The sequence below is a fragment of the Dipodomys ordii genome, unplaced genomic scaffold, assembly GCF_000151885.1.
Source record: "Dipodomys ordii isolate 6190 unplaced genomic scaffold, Dord_2.0 Scaffold44, whole genome shotgun sequence".
NCBI lineage: Eukaryota > Metazoa > Chordata > Mammalia > Rodentia > Heteromyidae > Dipodomys > Dipodomys ordii.
Window position 1 is genome coordinate 6588863 of NW_012267260.1, and position 21478 is coordinate 6610340.

The window sequence follows — 21478 nt, forward strand, 5'->3', positions numbered from 1 at the left end:
AGAAATACAGATAGGTTTTCCCCTAAAGCCTAAAGAAAAACATTATGATGGGTAATAGGCCATGCCATGCAGGGATGGGCACTGATGTGGTTGTGTTTGTGATATTTAGGCTCAGGATACTGTTTCCTTTTATCACATTTCAAGGCAATCTTCTGAAATATTAACATGAAATATTAAAGCTTGGTTATAGAAATCTAAACTTCTGCTTTAAAAAATCATTAGAATCTGTATCTTTAAATAGAAACTTATTTGTTACCAAAAGGAATAGTTTGGGGAGTATTATTGAAGACTTGGTTTCAGATCTGTCACTTTGTTTTTATATTACACAATACTTAGGGAAAGATTAGAAAAGATGCCAGATAAAGTGTTTGTATAAATTGGAAGCCTGAGAAAGGAAAACAAAATAAGGAATTGTAACAGCTAATCAATCATTTTTTCTAGTTGAATGTAAAGACACTTTCTTCAAAGTTCCTAGTAAGCTCATATTTTCAGAGATACTCTTTCAAAATGTAGATTATAGGTTATTATTTGCACCTTTCTTAGTAGTCACAAAATTTCCTAGATTATATAAAAGTTGAAGAAATGATTTTTTAATACTCCTAAAATAACAGTTTAAAAATAGGCAAGTTAACTCTATGGTAACCTTGATATTACTGCATGACTTCTTTTAAAATTGGGTCATCTTGACATAAGGTCTCAAATGCTCTTTTATTCCCAATCTGAAGTGAGTCTTTGCCACCATCTAAACCATTAACAAACAATTTAATTATAAATAAGGAAGAGTACGTGGGTAGGGGAGGTATAATCTTGTTTTTAAAAATGTAGTTTGGGGGCTGGGAAGGTGGCTAAGTGATAGAGTGCTTGCCTTGCATGCATGAGGCCCTGGGTTCCATTCCTCAGCATCACATAAGCAGAAAAAGCTGGAAGTGGTATTGTGGCTCAAGTGGTAGAGCACTATGCTGGAGCTGAAGCGCTGAGGGACAGTGCCCAGGCCCAGAGTTCAGGCCCCATGACCGACAAAAAATAAAATAAAAACAAAAATAAAAAAATAAAATGTAGTTTCTTTTATACTTCAATGTGAAGCATAAAGCAAAATTGTATTAATACATTTTCTTCTTTGTTTCTCTGAATAACACTAGAAATTATTATCAGTATCTATAAGTCACTCTACATATTACTCAGTATTGGTGTTTGATTATTCTCATGGTTGGCAAACTGGCCTGAGGGCCAAATCTACTTAGTTGCTTATATTTATTCTTCTTGTGTAGAGAAGAATATTTTTCACATTTTTTAATTCTTAGCAAAAAAAGCAAAAGAATAAAGTTTTGTGTTATATAATTGGTAAAATTCAGGTTTCATTAGCCATGAATGAAATTGTACTAGAACATAGCCACATCTATTTATGCCTTTATGGATATTCATTGACTGCTTTGGTGCTAACTGGCAGTCAAGCCCTATGGCATACAAAAGTGGGATATTCCTCGTCTGACCTTTTCCAAAATGCATTTGCTGGTGCCTGGATCATAGCAGTCCCTTTTTCCTAACCTGTTAGTTGACTTTGTCTATAAAAAAATGGAGATAACTGTACTAGTTTATAATTTTAACAGTACACTTTAAAAATTATATTTTAAACAATTTGATTTATGTTTAAAAAATCTTAACTGTGTATTATAATAGTAAAGTTTCATATTCAACTGAAAACAAGAATTGTATTTGTGTAGCTGTCTGCTTTATTGGCCCAATGCTATACACTTTGGAGCTCTCAGTGACTTGGGATACTTGTGTTCGTATTTCCTAGCCTTTGTACCTCTTTGAGGTCCAGTGAATATTGTTTCATTGAATTAAATTTATATATAAGATATGTATGTATGTGGTGGATATTTTTAGTCGGGAAACCCAATATAGAGAACAAATCTAAGTGTAGTTAATATTACATTTAGATATATCAACTTTTGGATCTAACCTCTGTTAGCTATTAGGTCACTTACAATATTTAGCTAACGTAAAGAAGTTTATCCCAGGTTGTCAGATGTGTTAGTGTTAAAGCCAAAAATAGACTATGTAGCATCTAAAATTTCTACTTTTCAATTTCACTTAACCATCTACCATTCAATCCAAAGGTAGAGACTTTAGCAATTAGGAGATGATTATTTTAACTAGGTCTGTGAGCGTAGTTTTCAATGTGATTCAAATTTAGAAAATACTCATGAAGTATTACCCTTACTTGTTTAAATTTAAATATCTGAAATAACTCTTCTTCAATATTCTTAATTTTGTTTCCCTTTTACTGAAACTAAAAATAGCATCTTTTATAAGGATAAGAACACCCTCTGTTCTATCTTTGTTGTTTTAATTATGTGGTAACTTATCCTTAAGCCTTAAGTTTGTTACAAGTAATTAGAATTACGTTAGTTACAAAATAAAATTTATGATGATAGACACTATATCTTGTTTTCATAGGAAACAAGTTAAAAAGAGACATCGGTAAACAGTATTTTATAAAATCTTTTTTTCTTATTCCAATGGTGTTACATAATTATTAAATCATTATTGTTTTAAGAAGAGTATGAAGTCAAACTATATGAAGAATGTATGATTTTACAAGATGTTTTGTTGAAAAACAAACTTTACAACTTTGGCGGGGGGGGGAGGAGAGGGGAGGGGGATGGAAAGATGGGAAGGGGAAACATAGGAGGAGGCAACAATGCTTGATAAGAAATGTACTCTTTACCTTGCCATGTAATTGTAACCCCTCTGTACAGTATTTTCACAATAAAAAAGAAAGAAAATTGAGGTAGTTATACTGAGTTAAACCAATAGTTTTCTGTTATATGCTATACTTGTAATAAGTCGTAAAAGTGCTGCAGACAGCCGTCTTGATTTTCTACTCTTTGCCCGTCCCCCATTCTTATTCCACTTAGTGTCTGTAGGCTATTGTATTTTAACTGCACAGTAAAGATGACACTGTGAAAATATAATAAAAGTAAACATTAATTTTGCATTTACTTCTTTGAAGTTTATACACATAGAAAATAAATTTTTCTTTGCTTTCCTAATTCTTTAAAAAGTAAGCTTCTCATTCAGTTTGCTTTCTTTATTAAGGGTTTTTAAGGATACATCTATAAGTAGAAATGAGCTCTGGGAGCTAGTCACCAGTGACTCATACCTATAATCTTAGACACGTAGATGGCTAAGAGCCAAAGGATCATGATTTGAAGGTATCCTGAGTAGAAAAGTCCTTGCTTGAGACTCTACTTCCAAAACAACTAGAAAAAAAAAAAAGAGGTTATTGGGGTGGCATAAGTGACAGAGCACTAGCTGAGCAAACACCCACCAAGCAAGAGGCCCTGAGCTCAAACCCAGTGCTGGAGTAGGGGGGATGAGCTCTATGAATTTAGTGAAGAACTAAATAGTGTATTTTAAACACATTAATTTTAAATGTTAAATAGTCTGTTTAGTCATCCAGTTGTGATATTCATGGACAATCACATCAGCATAATTTCATGAGTTTTTACAAGGGGTAAAAAATAATGTAAGTGGGAGAACCCAGGCTGTGTATCAAACTGTTCAACTTGCTTGGATCCCAGGGCACAGGACATCAGAACTTGCTCTGTTTGTTAAAATAATCATTATTTATTAAAATAATAACTTTCGGGGGGGTGGGGGGTCCGGTCATGGGGCCTGAACTCTGGGCCTGGGCGCTGTCCCTCAGTTCTTCAGCTCAAAGCTAGTGCTCTACCACTTGAGCCACAGCGCCACTTCCGGCTTTTTTTTTCTTTTTGCTTATGTGGTGCTGAGGAATTGAACCCAGGGCCTCAGGCATGCAAGGCAAGCACTCTACCACTGAGCCACCTTCCCAGCCCCTATATTTAATTCATATATATAAATTTAATTCAGTTAAACAATATTCACCTCAAAGAGCAAAGGCTAGGAAATGCAAACATGAGTACCCCTATATATATAATATTATATATATATTTATATATATCTTTGAAATCTGGTTTCTTTGTTTTTTTGTCGGTTGTGTGGCTTGAACTCTTGGCCTCAGCGCTGCCCCTCAGCTCTTCAGCTCAATAATAATAATAACAATTATTATTATTATTTTAAAGTTAAATTAAGAGAAGGGGGATTAGTTAAGGTAGTCAGTACAGTATACCACAGAGGAGTATCAAAATAAAAGTTGACAATTAGGAGACATTTGTAAGTGAATACTATCCTTTGGACTACTTTCTTCAGGACATTGGCTAAGTGAGAGAACAACACATGAGTAGATATGAAACCATTGTGTGGTCAGCTAGCTTAGTATTTCATGAACAAAAGATGAATAGCCAGAAAGTAGGTCAGAGCTAGAGAGCTAGAAACCAGATTTCAGGCCGGGCGCCGGTGGCTCACACCTATAATCCTAGCTACTCAGGAGGCTGAGATCTGAGGATCGTGGTTCAAAAGCCAGCCCAGACAGGAAAGTCCATAAAACTCTTATCTTCAGTAAACTACCAGAAAAACGGAAGTGGTGCTGTAGCTCAAGTGGTAGAGTGCTAACCTTGAGCTGAATTGCTGAAGGGCAGCACTGAGGCCCAGAGTTCAGGCCCCACGACCGACCAAAAAAAAAAATACAGATTTCAAAGATATATATAAATATATATAATAAATTATATATATGTATATAGGGGTGCTCACGTTTGCATTTCCTAGCCTTTCTCTTTGAAGTAAATATTGTTTAACTGAATTAAATTTATATATAAGAATTAAATATATAACAAATTTATATGTGTGTGTCTCTTATGTAGGCGGTAGATAATGTATATATATATATATACATATATTTATATATCCACCAGCCTATATGTGTGTATATATATATTTATATATACATCCACCTCATACATATATGTAGGATATATATGTGTAGGATTCTATGCAGTATCTTTAACAATGTCAAGTATAAATATTTGCTACCATGGTACCAGTACCTATGAAGCCAACTACATAAATGTTGGTGGGTTTAGCATCTGAATTCAATAGAAATTTTTTTGCTTGTCATCATTTCATCAACAGTGCAGTATAACAAGTATATAACATTTATAGTTATAAGATGTAATCTGGAGGTGATTTAAAATGTACAAGAAAATTGCATAGGTTATATGTAAAAACTGCACCAATTATATACAGGCCTTGGGCATCCTCAGGTTTTGGTATCTCTGCTTGTAATCAGTACCCTCAGATATCAAGGGATGACAATATGCTCCTATTAATGTATTCAGTACACTTTGTAGCTTCATACATTCATTAAAAGCTCCTAGAAATACAGAGTATTTTGGGGTACCATTTAAAGATTAATATATGAGTTACAATGATAGTATTTATTAATGTGTATGAAAACCTCATATTTATGCATGCCAAAAAGACTTTACATTGTAGACTCAAATCTGAAGTAAACCTAAAAGATCATTCAGTGTATGCTGTATGTTTATTCTCAATAGAACTGTTACATGTAATTATATTCTAACATCTTTCTCATGTCATCACTTTTCTATTTGTGCTCAGTAGAACAAACTGAAAATGCATTTCTTCTGGATATACTCAATTCCTTGTTGATTTGAAGAATATTGTTGAGACTAAGGATAAATGTTTTCTTCATTTTCTTAGAACAAAACTGACTGATTGTTGTCTAGTTTACATATTCTATAAAGACAATTGTCTTGTACACTTCCTGATTCAAATGAAAGCCCTTTCTGAAGGAGCAAATGAACTGTATTATGTAGTACAACTGGAATATATTATGTATTTTCCTATTGGCAGTAACAAATATTTGCACAATTTTCAAGTCTCTAAATTGGTAGTATAATGGCTTTTCACTGTTTTCCATATTTTTAATTTACAGCTTCATTACTCAGTATTATAATATGAGACGGTAACCATTTTCCCTGCAAATAAACTATGTTAGGAGAGATTATGTGTTATGGTATTAATTATTGCCAGGTGGTTTTTCTAGAATGCTATTTAAAAGGAGTATAATTACATCATAATTTTGGCATGAGTTTGCTTCATTTCAAAAATACTGAGTAGGAAGATTTTACTTATTACACCTTTGAACTTGACATCAGTCTCAAGAAAAATTCTGGGACCTATAATTATTAGAAGCCTGCATAAGTTCACAGATCATATTAGGTTAATTTCTCCCATGAATAGAGGTATACCTTGTCAGTGGTGGTCAGCGTCATCTCTCACGTTGTCCTCGAGTGAGATGGAGAATTCTAGTTGAGAAAAGTCAGCCTGAAGGCTGCTTCATCTCTTTCTAGTTCATAAAAGTGGTGATTAGTAGATCTATTAAATTAAGGATGTCATTTTGCTAAAGGGCTTTATATTTGGCTTATGACTTGTTCATCATTTTGAGTAGAGTTTTTATTTCCTTTGCTATTTATTAAAAGTTTGAGTACTTTTATATTCACATGCACACTTGGACAAGACCTGAATACATAAGTACCATCCTGATTCATCAAGAATTGAAAGTGGTAAAAGATGAGAAAGACTTTCTAATGCTATTTACATGGAGACATAAATGATGAGAAATGGTGATTCTTTAACATTGAAAGGAAATGCTTGTTTTCTTCAAGTTGATTAGTGGTTGTTAGGACTGGGAATAAGAATGGAGAGTTGGGGTGACAATGTTCAAAAAGAAATGTACTCATTACCTGACTTGTGAACTCCTCTGTCCATCAACTTTCCAATAAATTTTAAAAAAAATTTAAAGAATGGGGAGTAACAGTAAATGGTTACAAACCATTATTTTGAATGCAAACTGTTTCATACTTTTAAGCCCTATCATGTAATTTGATATTCCATCTCGTTTGGGGAACTGAAAGAACTAAGCCCACTATTTGGAAGTTTAAAAAAAATAAAATTATACTTAATATAAGGAAGATCTCATCAAGAGGCAGATTTATAGCGATAGTGTATTATGGGGTGTGTAATTTGTGTAATGGTGCTTGGCACCTGTAAAATAAATATATAATAGTTATGTGTGCTCAATAAAGGGAAGTTGATATTGGTAAGATGTAACACTGGGTGTGGATGAATGTAAATTAGTTTCTGAGAGAGAGAATATATGATTTTATATGCAGATATGTAGATGTTCATTGTGCTGTTCTTTCCATTTTTCTGTTGGTTAGCAATCTTCAGTGCTTGCTATTGCTCTATTCATTATTCTTCCTGTTCTTCAAATAGTGTTTTATACAGAATCTATGATAAAAATTGACCTATGACTTCTGAGACAAAATTCATGTAGATAGCCTGCTATTTTTATAAGTTTTCCTAGAAATAATAGATGAGTTTTCATAGATGAATATTGGTTTGTACAAATTTTGCTAATTTATACATATATATGTATGTATATATAGACATATGTAATATGTAATTCATATTGAAAGCTATTTTTCATACATCAAAAAGTACATAATAATCCCTTTTAATATTTCAACTTTCTACCATCTCACACTTCCTATTTTCTGATTGTGTTCTGCATTACTTCTTTTAGAATGCCATCTTTTTAATACCCAAATACTATGTATAGTTTATGTTTTCTTAATTGGAATGTAAACTGTACTCATTTTTTTTGTCCGTTTTGTGCACTGTTATATTCCAAGCAAATAGAATAGTGCCAGGCACATACTAGAAATTTGGTAAATATCCATAGACTAGTTGATTCCTACTGATAATTTAAGTACTTATCTTTTCAAAATATTCCATTACCTTTTATCATAAACAAATATGGGTTAATATAGCTTGGTTTTTGCATCAATATTGTGTTACATGAGAAATATTTTTATTAAATATCTGTATATCATATTCATGGGTTACAATAAAATTCAAAATCTAGTCTCAAAACTTCATTTAAATTATGTCAAATTACATACTATGATTAGAAAAAGGGGGAAATTGAGTGACGTAATGAGGACAGCAGTGAGAAAAACAATTACAGAAGGGAAAAAATAATGTTGTGAGAACTTATAGAGATATAAAAATTAAAGAGTAAGGATAATTGGCCTGGGTTTTTGACCCTGTGTTTGCCTTAAATGACTGATCCAACTTCTCACCTATCTCCTTTGGACTGTGGCAAATCATTATCAATAAAGACTGGTTAAGAAATGACATAAACAAGCCGGGCGCTGGTGGCTCACGCCTGTAATCCTAGCTATTTAGGAGGCTGAGATCTGAGGATCGCGGTTCAAAGCCAGCCCAGGCAGCAGAGACCGTGAGACTCCTATCTCCAATAAACCACCAGAAAACCGGAAGTGGCACTGTAGCTCAAGTGGTACAGTGCTTGCCTTGAGCTGAAGAGCTGAGGGACAGCGCCCAGGCCCAGAGTTCAAGCCCCATGACCGACCAAAAAAAAAAAGAAATGACACAAACAAAATGATGTCTGTGTTTGCATGTGCTGTCTAGTGCCAAATTAGCTGACTTCATGCATGGTAGGACTGAAGCCTGCTCACTCACTCTTAATTCCATTTAGGAGAAACTCTTGAGTATTATAGTACCCTAGCCTATAACAGTATAATCAAATAAAATGTTTTGAAGGGAACTTTCTTTCTGAGACCAGTCACCCACAGCCTTCTTACACCTACTACCAGACACCTGATGTCTATTCCTAAGCAATATCAATTACCTGAGGGAGGAAAACATCCAAGAAGCCAGAGTTAATTAAAAAAAAAAAAAGTAGCTAGCTCCCAAGACCACAGCAAGTACTTAACCACAGCATCCAGAATAATTTAACCACATCAGCATTTGTAGCCAGTGGTGAGCATTGAAAGCAACTCAGTATCCACGAAGATGCAGTACAGAAGCCCCTTTGCCCTTTCCTTTATATATGATCTTCAGCGCTTTCCCAGCAGATCTGCTTGGACCTGGGTTCTTTGTAACTGTCTGTTAGGTGCTTTGTTTTGATTATTATCAAACATCTCTTTTGCTTCTTTGATTAAAAGTCCATCAACCCTTCTCTGTTGTCACTCAGGTCTTAATTTTTTTTTAAAAAGGCATTTTACATTAAAAAGTCTATTAAATGTACTCGAACAGTATAAAATCTTATGATATAACATCTCTAGCCTTTAAAAAATATATCTGTAAGGGAAAATGGAAAACTTATTGGAAATGATTTTTCTCCATATATTAACTTTTCCATTCCTTTCATTTTTAAATCTTATTTCTCTTATTAATTCTATGATTGTTACCCAATTTACATTGTAAGATTTAATTTTCATATATATTATCTTATTTTTGAAGATACAGATTTTATGATTTAAGGATTACAGTTGTGAAAAATCAAGTGTCTGAAAAGGGATCTTTTAAAATCATCATATCCTAGTCCTCTCCTTTGCCTTGTTGAGGACCTTATGGATGAAATGGGAGATGTTACTTCCTAGTTCCAGTGGTGACTGAGGCCAGGAGAATATTTCTTTCTTTCTTTCTTTCTTTTTTTTTTATCATAACAATTCCCCTTTCATATTGGTGATAGCTGGAATGCACAGCCACTTACAGTTGCATATTGTAAACTTCTTAGTTGGATAAAGGCCATGTGAAATACCTGGGCTTAGATATTTCTCAACCTTTTACTTGGGACCTTCTTTCCTCCCCTGAATAGGAGCAGTAACTACAATGAAATAAATGTCAGCTGAGAATCTATTTCTCGTCCACTGGCTTACATGAACTCCTTGACTTCAGAGGCTCAAATTGATAAATTCTTAAAACAATATGCTTATTAAAGAATAGAAGTGTATGAATAGAAATTACCCAAATGCCTGCTTGATTCCACTATCGTGGACCTATTGCTAATTCAGTTTCTTTAAAATTCATAGAACTAATTGAGTTTTCTGCTCCTTCTTGGATTGATTTTGGTCATTTACATTTTTCTAAAAATTACCCATTTCACCACAGTATCCATGGTTTTGGCATAACATTTATCATAACCTTCTCTTGTTACCCATACTGTATTAATAGGTAATTTCCTTAGAACTGTAGTCTAGAGCACCATTATTTTTAGTTTAACCTAATCTGCTATTAAATCCATTAAGTTTTATCCCTTTGATTTTTGTGAGTAAGAATGAACTTAGGACCTCACAATCAATTTACTTGCTTACTTGCCTGGTGCTCTACCAATTGAGCAATGCTACTAGCCCAGCCTTTTGCTGATTTTTTGGAGATAGACTCTCACAGACTTTTCTGCCTGGGTTGGTCTTGAACAGAGATTTTTCTGGATCTTAACCTTTTTTTTTTTTTTTTTTGGGTCCGGTCGTGGGCCTGAACTCTGGGCCTGGGCGCTGTCCCTCAGCTCTTCAGCTCAAGGCTAGCGCTCTACCACTTGAGCCACAGTACCACTTCCGGCTTTTTTCCTTTTTGCTTATGTGGTACTGGGGAATCGAACCCAGGGCCTCATGCATGCAAGGCAAGCACTCTACCACTGAGCCACCTTCCCAGCCCCTGGATCTTAACCTTTTAAGTAGCAAGAATTGCAAGTATGAACCACTAGTGCCAGGCTCCCATTAATTTTTAAAATTCTATTTATCATATTTTTCACTTGTATTTTTTTTCAGTGTTTTTCATATGTGGCTGATGAGTTTGTTAGTTTTTTTTCCCTACATGTACTTTTTAGTTTTTAAAATTATGAGTCACATAATTGAGATGTATTTATTATTTGATTATTTTGTTATGTATAGACTTTTTTGATTGTTAGCCTGACTACAGGATGCCCCCCCCGCCATGTATATAATGCATTTTAAGTATCATCTATTGGAAATATTTTCAGGTTTATTTAAATATGTTCTACATGGGATGCTGCCTGGTACCTGAGAATACTGTCACTATAAATCATTTTAACTTTTAGCTTTATTTCTGTATGTATGTATGTATGTATGTATGTGTGTTTCCATTAATGAAAATACTTCTAAGAGCGTGAAAGTGAATTTATTTTTTTTCCATTTTTTTATTGTAAAGATACTATACAGAGGGTTACAGTTACATGAGTGAGGTAATGAGTACACTTCCTCTTGAACATTGTTAGCCCCTCCATTGTTTTCCCCCTACCATCCCCCTCCCTCCCTCCCTTCCCCGAGGTTCTTTTTTTTTTTTTTAATTGTGATTAAGTGATTACATAATTTCCGGAATTTCACAGTATTGTGGAATAATGATGCTCATTTAAAGTCACAAGTTCATTCTAACTTTCCTGGAGCAAATTGTCTATCACAGTCTAATATATAACGGTGCTCACATGTTATATACCATATATGTGATCAGCAGCATGGGGATATTTAGTAGTGGTTCAACCAGATGAGTGGGAGTTCTTTGTTTCTTAAGTCCTGTTAGTTTTGTCATATCACCTAACATTTTGGATTCAGCATCCACTTATCAGGGAGACCATGTACCGTTTGTCTCTTCGCTCTTGGCTTACCTCGCTCAACATGATTCCTTCTAGCTCCATCCATTTCCCTGCAAATGCCATTATTTTGTCATTTCTAATGGCTGCATAATATTCCATTGTGTATAGATACCACAATTTTTGGATCCATTCATCTGTGGTGGGGCATCTAGGTTGTTTCCATATCCTAGCTATTGCGAACAGTGCTGCAATAAACATGGAGGTGCACGTGTCCTTGTATATTGGTTCCTGTTGTTCAGGGTAGATGCCTAGAAGTGGTATGACTGGGTCGTAAGGGAGGTCAATCTTTAGCTTTCTAAGGACCCTCCAGACAGCTTCCCAAAGTGGTTGTATAAGTGTACATTCCCACCAGCAGTGTAATAGGGTTCCTCTTTCTCCACATCCCCTCCAGCATTTGTCGTTGGCTGATTTGTGGATGTGGGACATTCTGACTGGGGTAAGGTGGTATCTCAGGGTTGTCTTTATTTGCATTTCCTTCACCACCAGGGATGATGAACATTTCCTCATGTGTTTCTTTGCCATTTTTATTTCTTCATTTGAGAAGTCCCTCTTTAGTTCCCTTGCCCATTTAGTAATTGGTTTGTTAGGTTTGGGAGGGATTAGTTTCTTGAGTTCCCTGTATATACAGGATGTTAACCCCTTGTCTGATATATTGCTGGTAAATATTTTTTCCCAATTAGTTGGTTGTCTTTCTAGCTTAGTTGCGATAGATTTAGCTGTGCAGAAGCTTTTTATTTTAAGGTAGTCCCATTTGTCGAGTCTCTCTCCAACTTGTTGTGACCCTGGGACTCTGTTCAGGAAGTTCCTTCCTGTGCCTATTAGTTCAAGTGTCTCTCCTACTCTGTCCTGCAGTAGTTTCAGAGATTCAGGTTTAATGTTAAGGTCTTTAATCCATTTTGAGTTGATAGGCTGGGGTCCACTTTTAGTTTTCTGCATGTGGCTGCCCAGTTTTCCCAGCACCAGCGGTTGAAGAGGCTGTGTTTCTTCCATTGTATGTCTTTGGCTCCTTTGTCGAATATCAGCTGGCTGTAGGCCTGTGGATTTATTTCTGGATCTTCTATTCTGTTCCATTGGTCTTCGGGTCTGTTTTTGTGCCAGTACCATGCTGTATTTGTTATTATAGCTCTGTAGTAGAGTTTGAAGTTCAGCATGGATAGCCCTCCCATATTGTCTTTATCCCCTAGAATTGTTTTGGCTATTCTAGGTCTTTTGTTGTTCCATATGAATTTTTGGATTGTTTTCTGTATTTCAGTGATGTACGTCATTTTAACTTTTAGCTTTATTTCTTTATGTATGTATGTATGTATGTGTGTTTCCATTAATGAAAACACTTCTAAGAGTGTGAAAGTGAATTTATAGCTACTAATTCTTAAGGAATCTTTTTTTCCCTTATTTTTCCTTCTCTCACATCTAAAGCCCTTGTTGGTAAAATTCATTCTGTGAAATGGCTGTTTTTGTCATTCATGCACTGATCATTACTGATATTTGGCTTCTCGCTTTTAAATTGGGTTCTTCAAACTGATCCCGTTTCGTTTTGAATCTCCACATGCTTTCCCCTACCTTGACTATTATGCATCACTGTCTAATCTTTAAGTTACTAGCCTGAAGAGTGATTCGGGATCCAGTGCTCTCACCCCACAGAACTGTTTTTAATCATCTAATCTGACTTTTGTTTTCTATATTGCTACCACAGGCTTTAATGATATTTTATTGCATTATTGTACATTTCAAGTGTTCTTGTTAGAAAGAGACTCTCTGCATATCTAGTGAAATGAAAAATCGAGAAGAGTTTTTAAATTTTTAATTTTTATTTATTTTTTATTTTTTTTGGTCATGGGGCTTGAACTCTGGGCCTGGGTGCTGTCCCTAAGCTTGAGAAGAGATTTTTTTAGACAAATCTGTAATCAGTTCTTGATAACCTTCTTGGAAATAGTTAGAATCATAATTAGGTCTTTTTCTTTTTGCAGGTTTTCTTTGGGTGATGCCAGAAGGCCTCTTCATGAAACAGCAGTTTTGGTAGAAGATGTAGTACACACTCAATTAGTTAATCTGGTAAGATTAATATAATCATCATATGCGATATAATCCTTCTCTTTCATTTGGATTAAAACCTATTGTGTTCAAAGACATTTTTACTTATATTTGGATTTTTTTTGAGGGGTCCAGTCATGGGGCCTGAACTCTGGGTCTGGGCGCTGTCCCTCAGCTCTTCAGCTCAAGGCTAGTACTCTACCACTTGACCCACAGCGCCACTTCCGGCTTTTTTCTTTTTGCTTATGTGGTGCTGAGGAATTGAACCCAGGGCCTCATGCCTTCAAGGCAAGCGCTCTACCACTGAGCCACCTTCCCAGCCCTATGTTTGGATGTTTTGTAGGATTTATTGACAGATAACTTACATAAAACAGTATTTACCTCTTTCAGTCCATAATTTGATTCATTTTGTCAATGGGATATTGTTATAACAATAATGCAATTGTGATAGAGAATTTTTCTATACTAAAATTATTCCCTTTTTCTATGTAGTATGCTTTTTACCCCCCCCCCATCTGAATTCTATCATTATGGAGCTCTTTGAACCTTATGAAGTCCAGATTAGAGAAACGCTAATTTCGATTGGTAATTTGTAATAAAGTTTGGGCTATCAAATTGCTAGCATTTAAAAAAATTTAAGTGACATTTTGACTGAAAACTGTCAATTAGGCAAGCAGGATACAAATGTTCATGCATGTTAGTGTGTGTTTTACATGTTTAAATGTTCTTGGCTATTAAAAATCAATAAAAGAATTTAGAACTAAGTGTGATGAATAGGGTAGTTGATTATGCTTTCGTTTTATCATCTCTCCTATGGTATTTAGCAATGGTTGTCAGCTCAGAGTTCACCTCAGAGCCACTTGCTGGGCTTAAACAGCTCCCAAGCTCTACTTCATATTCCTTGAAAAAAAAATTCTGAGCTACACCCTGAAACACATCACAGGTGACTTTGGTGAGAAACACTGGTGAGAACTGCTATATTTCAACATATTTTTTAAATAAATTGGGTTTGATGGTAGTTTCTTAAAGATAGGTATTACCAACTCTTAATACTTTTAAGAGAAAATGTTTGAAGAAAATCAAGTGGAGTGATCCAAGGATTGTATTACAACAATATGAATGGAATAGTCTGGCAGAATAACAGCTTATTTAGAGACTGCCACTTTTTTATTTTAGAGGCGTATGGGAAATAATATGAATAAGTATGAAAACTATATCATTTTACTAATCAAATTTATACATATATAATACAGCAGAATGAAGTATTAGCCTTTAACCCAGTGTTTAATTATATTATTTAATCTTTCTGAATCTCTGTTTATTAATATATTGGAATTTACCTACCTCATATACATTATATAAAATAATGCATGTAGCTGGGTGCCTGTAGCTTACATCTGTAATCCTCTCTACTAAGGAGGCTGAGAGCTGGCAAATCAAAGGTTAGAAGCCAGTCTGGACAGAAAGTTCATGAGATTGTATCTCCACTTAGCCATCAAAATACAGGACTAGGTGCGGCTCAAATGGTCACATGCCAGCCATGAGCCAGCAATTGGAATGAGAGCCCAAGTGACTAAACTTTTTTTTAAAAACATTTCGCCCAGCGATATTATTTACCAGCCGAAATCCTGCAGCTATGCGTCCATAGCCATCATATCTGGGCCTAGCACTATTGTTAGAAATATGTATTGTTAAAAGTAAACTTTGGTTCAAACATCTATATTCTTAGAAGTAAAAACAAAATGGTGTATTATACTGCTCAGGTCACAAAAGAGTTGTAATTTATAATAATCAGCTTAATCTGATTTTAAACTTGATAGTTTGGGAACAGGAATCTTTGTTTGAAAGAAAGATTGGCTTGTTAACTGAATTATGCAATTATAAGTAAATGTGGTCACAGCTGCTTTTGATTTTTTTGTTATACACCTGACTGGAAACAACAGGTTTTTACAAATATTTTACCATTTCTTACACTGACACCTAGTGTTCACTATTTCTGATATTTTAAATATTAAAATTTGGGTATTAATAACTATGGAACTAGATTTTGATTCAACACTTACAGAAGTATACCTTGTCACAGTTCAATAACTTATTTTTTGTGCCAGTATATATAGTTTTTCTAGTTCTTGATATGTATGACCAGTTCAGTGTGCCAAAGCTTGAGCATAGTTTTTAAGGTAGAAGTTTTTAAAACCTAGATTATCAAAATCCACTGTTTTATAATGTACACAACTACTTAAATTCACAAATTCAAGTGAGTGATTTGATATATGTGAGTTCAAACCTTGGCTCATGGAGATAACAAAACCACACTTACACAAGCATGAGAAGAATGAAGCAAAGCTATGTTGTTTACTATTTGGCCAGAAATGAAGCAAGGCTGAGTTGCTTATCATTTTGAAATGAGTGACTTAGTAATGCTATGTTCTTATGATTTCCTAAGGATCGTTTAAAAGTTCAGATTGTTTTAGTGAAAAAGTTTCAAGGTCTAGATTATTTTCAGGTTTTCCTTAAGTGAAAATATATACTACATAATTTGGAGAAAATTTACTGGTGCAGTAAGCAATTACTATATCAGAGATATTGAGGTGTGTGTGTGTGTGTGTGTGTATGTGTAAGTAAAATGAAATTTGTTAATTTCATTAGTTCATGTTTTGTTAAAACAATAACTAGCAAAATGAAAATTTTTCAACAAAATTAAATATTTAATTCATTTTAAGAATACAAAGTGCAAAGACTAAATTTAAGGTCATTTCTAATAGAGTTGCTACAAACTTAATAGTTTTGAATATCCAAATGTATCTTTTAAAGAACATGACTTTCATATACCTGTAACCCAGATATTTTAAATATAAAGGGAAATAATCAAATTATACTTACTTCTAATAGTAGTTACACTGTCCTTAATATATTTCTATCTGTGAATATATTTTCTCCAATGAGCAAAAATTATTCTTGCTTCGATCCATTCATCAAGTGTTTATTTATCCATTTGCTAGTTGACATATGCCATGTTAGACATTCAGGAGATAAAGTGTCTAGTGAAGTTGTGATTCATATTGTCTTGGTTAACCTAAAAGTAAGTACATCAAGCTCTTTTTAAGGGGGAGGATATCAGCGAGAGAGAGGATGAATATAGAATGTGAATATGGATAAATATTGTCAAAATAGTTTATTTGCATGATTCCAAATAGCATGAAGAAATCTGTTCAACTTTTTTTAGAAGTGGGAAGGGAAAGCAATTAGGGGGACGGTGAATTTGATTAGCATACATTGTATACATGTTTGGAAATGCCACAATGAAACATCTCTTGTACAGCTAATGTATGCTAATAAGCTGTACAAAAATAGAGAAATGTAGAAAAATGTAAGAAAAAAGATTTTTAATTTTTTGTATATTTCTCATGTGATCTTTTTGGAATGGATTTCAGTTATTTGTGAATAACTTTCAGAATTGTGAAGTTCACCTAAGAATCTAATTTCATAGAAATGAGGTGTCAAGTCCTTTAATTATATCTCTAGTATAGGATATAAAAGCTGTGAAAGGAACTTGTCACATATAACGAAAAGGTGTTACAATGAAACTTACCAAAGAATATTATATGATGTGTGAAAATGACATAATGCAATTCCTTGCATTATGTATTTAATATATACCAATCGAAAGGAAGAGATAATGGTGTACTGAATAGTTTTTCCTTGGTTTTACTGAATCTTGTAATTTAGAAATGTCACATCTACTTATATTGAATAGAATTTGGAGCACTAGTAAATGATGTTTATAAATACTTTGTTTCTTGTATATAACTGTTTTTGAATATTTAAGTAAATATTTTACCTTCCTTTCGAAAATGCATGGATATGTAGTTTCTTTATTTGCAAGTTAATTTGCTTCCATTTTGTTCAAGTTACTTATTTCATTTAGAAGCCCAAATAAAGTATACCAAGGCATCTCACTTATAGCCAACTCATTGAGAACTCACATGGCTTTTTCCTTTCTGTTCCAGATGCAAAAATTAGCTTAAATTGCTGGAGCAGGTAATAAGTTTGGAATAGTTTTCTGGCTTAATGTTTTATCAGACTCTAGACTATAATACTCTGCAACTACTATTACATTTTTCTGTTACTCTTAGGGTAGAACTATGCTTAAAATACTTTATAGTTCTGTGTTCAGATATAAATAAAATACTGCGTCCTCAATTATCTTGTACTTAGAGTCAAGTTGGATGATCATCTTGGTTACATAGGTGATCTGTATACATTTGTTTATAAAACATTATTTTGCTGTTGACATATAAGGATATATAAAACAAAAGTCATCGTCTTCATGAAGCTTACATTTTGGTGTGCAAGAAAGATTTTTTTTCTACAGTTTTATTTGACTCTGAAGTAGAATTAAACCAGTTTCAAAAATATATCTGTCCAAGGAAGGTCTAAGAAGGTAAACTCATCAGTTCTTTTTTAAATTCTCAAGACCATTTAAAGGTTTAATTCAGAATCTTTACACACATGAGCATTGCCGGGTAGCAGATTCCCCAAACTCCCTCCCTCCATTCTGTGTGATTTAAGACTTAGAAGCTCACTCCAGCCCCTTTGTCATGATTAGCCAGTGTACCTGTAGTGTAGAAGCAAGGACACTCAGATTTTTGGTGGTTCCTGATTACCAGGCACTGAAGCGATGATAAAGTGATTGGTCTGGCTTGATTTTGAAGGTGACACCGGAAGCTTGCAGATAGGATGGAATCAGCAGTGAATTCTAGATGTTTTTATTTCAGCAGCTAGAGGATTGACAACTTCACAGGAAAAATAATAATTGATGTAGATATTATTGAGGTTGAGTAGACGTTAAATAGATTATTAGAATTTGTGTGAGAGATTTTTCCTAAAGATACATAGACATCAATCAAATATTTTGTCTTTATTCCAAGTCACAAAATTAAACTGTTTCAGTACCATGAGTTGCTGAATTTTTTTTTTATCAGTGTATATAATAGTTGAAATTGGCTGGGCGCTTTTGGCTCACGCCTATAATCCTAGCTACTCAAGAGGCTGAGATCTGAGAATCACAGTTCAAAGCCAACCTGGGCAGGAAAGTCCGTGAGACTCTTATCTCCAATAAACCACTAGAAAACTGTGGCTCAAGCGGTAGAGTGCTCGCCTTGAACTGACGATCTCAAGGACAGTGCCCAAGCCCAGAGTTCAAGCCCCACGACCGACAAAAACAAAAACAAACAAAAAAATTGAAATTGCCTGGTACTGGGGGCTTATGCCTGTAATACCGTTTACCCAGAAGGCTGAGATCTCAGGATCACAATTCAAAGCCAGCTTAGGTAGGAAAGCTCATGAGACTCATATCCAGTTTATCAACAGAAAACCCGGAAGTGGCTCTGTGGCTCAAAGTGGTAGAGTACTAGCCTTGAGCTCAGCGACAGTAACCAGGCCCTGAGTTCAAATCCCACGACAGACAAAAAAAATAGAATTGTATTTGTCTTGGCTATTTTTCTGTTTCTATAACTAAGTATAGATACTTTCTAAGGAAAAGAAGTTGTTTAAACTCACCATTCTAGAGATTCAAGGGCATGGCTCTGGCTTCTGGTAAGCTTTGATAAGGGCCTAATAGCAGCAGGTGGCATCAGCACAGTAGGTCACAGGACAAGAAAGGATGCAAGTATCTGGGGAAGGGGAAGTCTCAAATATTCTAATGATAACCCATTCTCACGGGAACCAGTTCATTCCTGCAAGACTGTCCATTTGTCAAAGGGATGACCACATTATGTTCTACTAGGCCCTGCCTCTGAGGGTTTTTTCCATTTCATCACGGCTTTGTGTTAGGGACTGAACTTCTAACACATGAGCCTTTACAGATACTTTCAAACCATGTTCAAACCATAGTGGTATACTGCTGTGCAATAGCATATGTCTAAGAAAGCACTGTGCTTGTGAACTGTTAATCTTATTTCAAAATCACTTTATGTAAATACATTTTACCCTACTCAGACTAGCTAGTCTCAAGCAGATTGTGAACCTGAGCTCAACGAATCTTTGCAGAGGGACAGTATCTGCTGTATTAGGAACGAATACCTGAGCAGAATGCCTGCTATGTGTGCTTGCATGCCAGTTTTTTGGCAGATGGCACACCCTTCTTGCAGAATTAAATTTTGCCTTGCTGAGACAAGAAAAAAAAAGAAAAGCAATGTATAATATGCATATGTTAGTTTAAGAATACATTATTGCCCCAAATGCCAGAATCCTCTGAGTCTTTAGCAAGTTATGAATTTACTGGGTGGAGGGTATTCCTTGATGCTGATGGCTTCTGACTGATAAGGGTGGGGCCTACTAAAGTTTGGGGTGGCCGCAGCCATTTCTTCATTGCCACCATATTACCCACAGTAGAACTTCTGACACTAGCCATTTCTCTTCTTTGTAGACTAAGTTTATGTAATATCACAGCATCTTCACCAGGAGCAGATTCCGTCTTAAGAAATCACTGCTCATCATGAGAAGCCACTCCTACTCCATTCAAATTTTGTCATGAGATTCTAGCAATTTGGGCCCGTCTTCAGGCTCTGCTAGCTCACTTGCTCTCTCCATCATAGGCATAGCTACCTCTTCCACCGAAGTCTTGACCTCCTTAACTTCCATAAGATTTGAGTCAGCTAGAGCCTTCTGAAAGGTATTTCTTAAATAGCAGGACTTAAAAGTAAACTGTGCTTCTTGATCCATGGGCTACAGAATGGATGTCCTGTGAGCTGAACAGGCATGAAAACAACATTCATCTCATTGTACAACTCTATCAGAGCTCTCAGATGAAGGCAGGCACTGTCAGTGAGCCATAATATTTTGAAAGGAATCTTTTTTTTTTTCCTAAGCAGTAGGTCTCAACAGTGGGTTTAAAATATTTGGTGAGCCATATTGTAAGCAGATGTGCTGTCATCCAGGCTTTGTTATTCCAGTTAGAGAGCACATGCAAAGTAGATTTAATATAATTCATAAGGGCCATAGTGTTTTGAGCATTGACTTCAACTTGGAGTTACCAGCTACATCAGCCTCTAGGAAGAGACTCTTCCTGTCTTCACTATGAAGCAAAGCACTGACTTCTCTTGAGCTGTGAGAAGTCCTAGGTGGTGTCCTCCTCCAACATGGGGCTGTTTGACTGCTCTGCAAATTCTTTTTGTGTAGCCTATAGCCAGAGGTGTCTAACGCGCTTCAGCTTCCACACCAGCCTTTGCTGGTCATCCCCTTCTTTCCTTCCACCTCATGAACCAACCTTGGCTGGCTTCACATTTGTCTTCTACAGCTTCCCCCCCCCCCCTCAGTCCTTGTATAGTTGAATAGCGTTAGGACTTTGCTCACGATCAGGCTTTAGCTTAAAGGAATCTTGTGATACTAGCACTCTCTCCATGTCAGCCACAGGGCTATTTCACTTTCTTATCATTGCATGTGTTCACTGCACTAGCACTTTTCATTTCCTTCCAGAACTTTTCCTTTGCATGCAAAACTTGGTTGACTTTTTTTGCAGTATCTTCACTAAACTGAATCATTTCTTGCTTTTGATTTCAAGTTAGAGATGTATAACTCTTTCTGCTGAACACATAGAAGCCATTATAGAGTTATTAGTTGGGCTGGGAATGTGGCTTAATGATAGAGTACTTGCCTAGAGTTATTAGTTCCCTAATTTCAACATTGTTGACTATCAAGAAATAGAGAAGCCATAAGGGAAGGAGAGAGATGGAACCTCTAGACAGTGGAGCAGTCAGAAAATGCACCAAACATATTGTCACCTTATGTGGGCAACCCAAAACAATTGTAGTAGTAACATCAAAAACACCACATAGCAGTGTGACCACTGGTACCTGAAGCCCTGGATCTAATAATAATGAAGTTTAAGTTATTGAATTACCAGGGAAGGTGGCTCAGTGGCAGAGTGCTTGCCTTGCATGCATGAGGCCCTGGGTTCGATTCCTCAGCACCACATAAGCAAAAAGAAAAAAGCCAGAAGTGGTGCTGTGGCTCAAGTGG

General features: G+C 35.3%; 1 protein-coding gene across 1 annotated transcript in view; it reads left to right on the forward strand.

The window, feature by feature from the left end:
* Nucleotides 1–21478, forward strand: part of Supt3h (suppressor of Ty 3 homolog (S. cerevisiae)) — a 244295-nt gene that overhangs the window by 92008 nt on the left and 130809 nt on the right. Inside the window, exon 2 of the mRNA XM_013019032.1 lies at nucleotides 13393–13477. Within this exon, the coding sequence (XP_012874486.1) occupies nucleotides 13393–13477 (85 nt within the window). The remainder of the gene's footprint in view (nucleotides 1–13392; nucleotides 13478–21478) is intronic.